At 47.4% G+C, this 3,013-nt stretch overlaps 1 protein-coding gene across 1 annotated transcript; it reads left to right on the top strand.

The window, feature by feature from the left end:
* Nucleotides 1-7: 7 nt before the first annotated feature.
* LOC114485850 (kallikrein-9-like) lies at nt 8-3,007 on the top strand (the record flags this gene model as incomplete). Its single annotated transcript, XM_028487658.2, has 2 exons — nt 8-237; nt 2,676-3,007. Coding segments are annotated over 2 exons (562 nt in total), but the record flags the coding sequence as incomplete, so codon positions are not given.
* Between the last annotated feature and the right edge of the window lie 6 nt (nt 3,008-3,013).

Raw genomic sequence — 3,013 nt, 5'->3', positions numbered from 1 at the left:
CCTCTAGGCACCCCAGCATCTGTCCCCAGCCCTCCCACCTGGCTCTTCACTAACCCTTCTGCCGCTCACCCCCACCCCAGGGCAAAGCTGGGCAGACACCCGAGTCATCGGGGCCAAGGAATGCCGCCCCCACTCGCAGCCCTGGCAGGCTGGGCTCTTCTTCCTCACCCGACCCTACTGCGGGGCGACCCTCATCAGTGACCGTTGGCTGCTCACAGCTGCCCACTGCCGAAAGCCGTGAGTGACCTGGGCCGGCCACTCTGGGGAGGGGCTGCAGGTCAGGAAAGGGAGAGAGGGCAAGGAGCCTCGTGGAGGAGGGAGGGAGCTGTGGGCAAGGAGGGCTGAGCCTCCATTTCTGTTCCCCAAAGTTCAACTCTTTAGAATGACAAAATGCCCACTCTCCAAATTCTAGTGTCCAAAATAATCTGTTTCTAAGAGCGTAAATTTTGCAACTTAGACTCTTAGAAGCCTAGACTCTGACCCAGAAAAGTCCAGAGTTGTAGAATCCTAAAATCTTGGATCCAGGAGATGTTCCATTAGCTTCACTAAATTGTAGAATCCTAGATTCAGAGACTGGTAGACTCTGAGAAGCCTGGAGCAGCGCTGTCCAACGGGAATATAGCCCCAATCACAAAGGGAGGTTTAAGTTTTCTAGTAGACACATTAAAAAAGGTATAAAAGAAACGAGTAAAATTAATTTTAATAATAGATTTAACTTGCCATCTCAAAATATTATTTCTACATGTAATAATCAATTTTTAAATATTTATGAATGACATAGTTTAGTCTTTTTTCTTTTATACTAAGCCTACGAAATCAGACATGTATTTTCAAGTATGGCATAGGTCAATTTGGACTAGCCACATTTCAAGTGCTCAATAGTTGTGTTGGATAGCGCAACCCTAGAATCTTAGATTCAGACTGTTCTAGCTAGGTTCATTGAGTATAGAAGCTCATAGTCTTAGAATCTCTGAATTACAGTATCCTAGAATCCTGTGATCCGTAGAATTCTAGAATCTCGAACCAAGAGAATTCTAGAAGCTTATATTGATACATGTCTAGAATCTGGTGGATTTAGTATCCCAGCATGCTAGCATTCAAGATTCTAAAATCCCCAAAGTTTGAACCAAGAGAATGCAAGAGTTTCAAACTATTCAAATCCTAATCCTTACATTTCTAAAATCAAAGATTTCTAGAATTCTAGAATGATGAAATTCTTGTCTTATTATCCCAGAATATTAGAATTCTAGGTGCTTTGTTTCCTAGATTTAATTCAGATAATTAAAAAATCCTAGACAATTATTTATTTAATTTTGGCTGAGCCAGGTCTTGGTTGAGGCATGCGGGATCTTCGTTGCAGCATGAGGGATCTTTTTTTTTTTTTTTTACTTGCAGCATGCAAGTCTTAGCCACTGGACCATCAGGGAAGTCCCCAAAGTCCCAGACTTTTAGATCCAGAGAAATCGAAAACATCAGAATCTCAAAATCATAAGATTCTAGAACTTGAGCTTCATAGAATTCTAAAATTGTGGATTTCTAAGGTGTTAAAATCTCAGAATTCCAGAATCTTAGATTCTGGGCATTCTAACAGAATTCTAGAATCTACCTGATGCAGAAATTCTTTTTCTATTATCTGGGGAAAGGGGCCATCCCTCCTGTTTGATATTCTACCCTCTAGGAATGAAGCACAGAGGCTATACAAGATGCTGTGTGAGAATTTCCCATCATGCATCACTCTATGCTGGAGCCTCTTTTAGCTCAGGCCTGTACAACAGGCTAGGCAAACAACGTTCAGATTTCAGCCCCAAAGACAAAGAAGGGGAGAAGCAGAAATATGGAGGTCCAAGAGATTCAGGAGCAGGGACAAGTTGGGGCTGGGAGGTGGGGTTTGGACTGGTTTCCCAGACACAGAACCAAGGCAACAAGGTGACAGAGAGGGAAAAGGTAGAAATAACACCTCATACTCCTCAAACCCTGAGTTCTCAGTCACTAGCCTCACCCCTAATGTCAGAGTCAGAGTCTGGCGGGTGGACATATAGACCCCTTGAGGGTCCCCAGCTATCCAGGGCATGAACCCAGAGCTGAACAAGTGGACTGGGACTGCAGTGAGAGGGCTTGAGGCTAGACCTCAGGAAGAAATGCATTGAGAGATGAGGGATTTGGCAGACAGGAAAAGCCTGAGCCTACAGAGGACCCCAGCTTGGGGATTGTCCATATCCCACCCCTTCCATACACACACACCAAAGCACACAGAGCCACTCCCGACAGAAACCACCAGACCTGTGGGGGCCGGGGGTGGGGGTGTTTTTGGGTGGTAGGTGGAGCCTCCACCTGTCTCCATGGTTCCAGGGGACTCAGGTCACCACTAAGGCTCCAGGTGAGGCAGAGAGGAAGGTGGTTTACTTGACATGGGGCTAGGAAGAGGTGTGAGCTTTTGGGGAGATCTACAAAGTTATTAGAGGCAGACAAAGAGATGGAGTAGGAAGCAGGGGCCCAGAGAGGGTGTGTGTGCCTTGCTTAAAATCACAGAGAACTCTATGTCACATGAAGATGATAGGGGCCCAGAGGGGGTGTGTGGAGAGTCACATAGCGTCCTGGTGGGCAGAAAAAAGAGGACAGGGGCTGAGAAGACATCTCACCTTACCCCACCTTGACCTCTGGGAGCTTCCCAACAGGTATCTGTGGGTCCGACTCGGCGAACACCACCTCTGGAAATGGGAGGGTCCAGAGCAGCTGTTCCGGGCCACAGACTTCTTCCCTCATCCTGGGTTCAACCCGGACCTCAGTGCCCAAGACCACAATGATGACATCATGCTGATTCGTCTGCCCAGGAAGGCATTTCTGGGACCTGCCGTGCAGCCCCTCAAACTCAGCCGGACCTGCATCCCCCCAGGCACCCAGTGCCTAATCTCAGGCTGGGGGGCCGTATCCAGTCCTAAGGGTACAGCCTTGTCCACACACACACCCTATGTTTCATGCCAGGGGTCTGAATCCCCTCTCTTTTTCTGTCTCT

This window comes from Physeter macrocephalus, unplaced genomic scaffold, assembly GCF_002837175.3.
Source record: "Physeter macrocephalus isolate SW-GA unplaced genomic scaffold, ASM283717v5 random_6231, whole genome shotgun sequence".
Taxonomy (NCBI): Eukaryota; Metazoa; Chordata; class Mammalia; order Artiodactyla; family Physeteridae; genus Physeter; species Physeter macrocephalus.
This window is presented reverse-complemented; position numbering and strand designations above follow the sequence as displayed.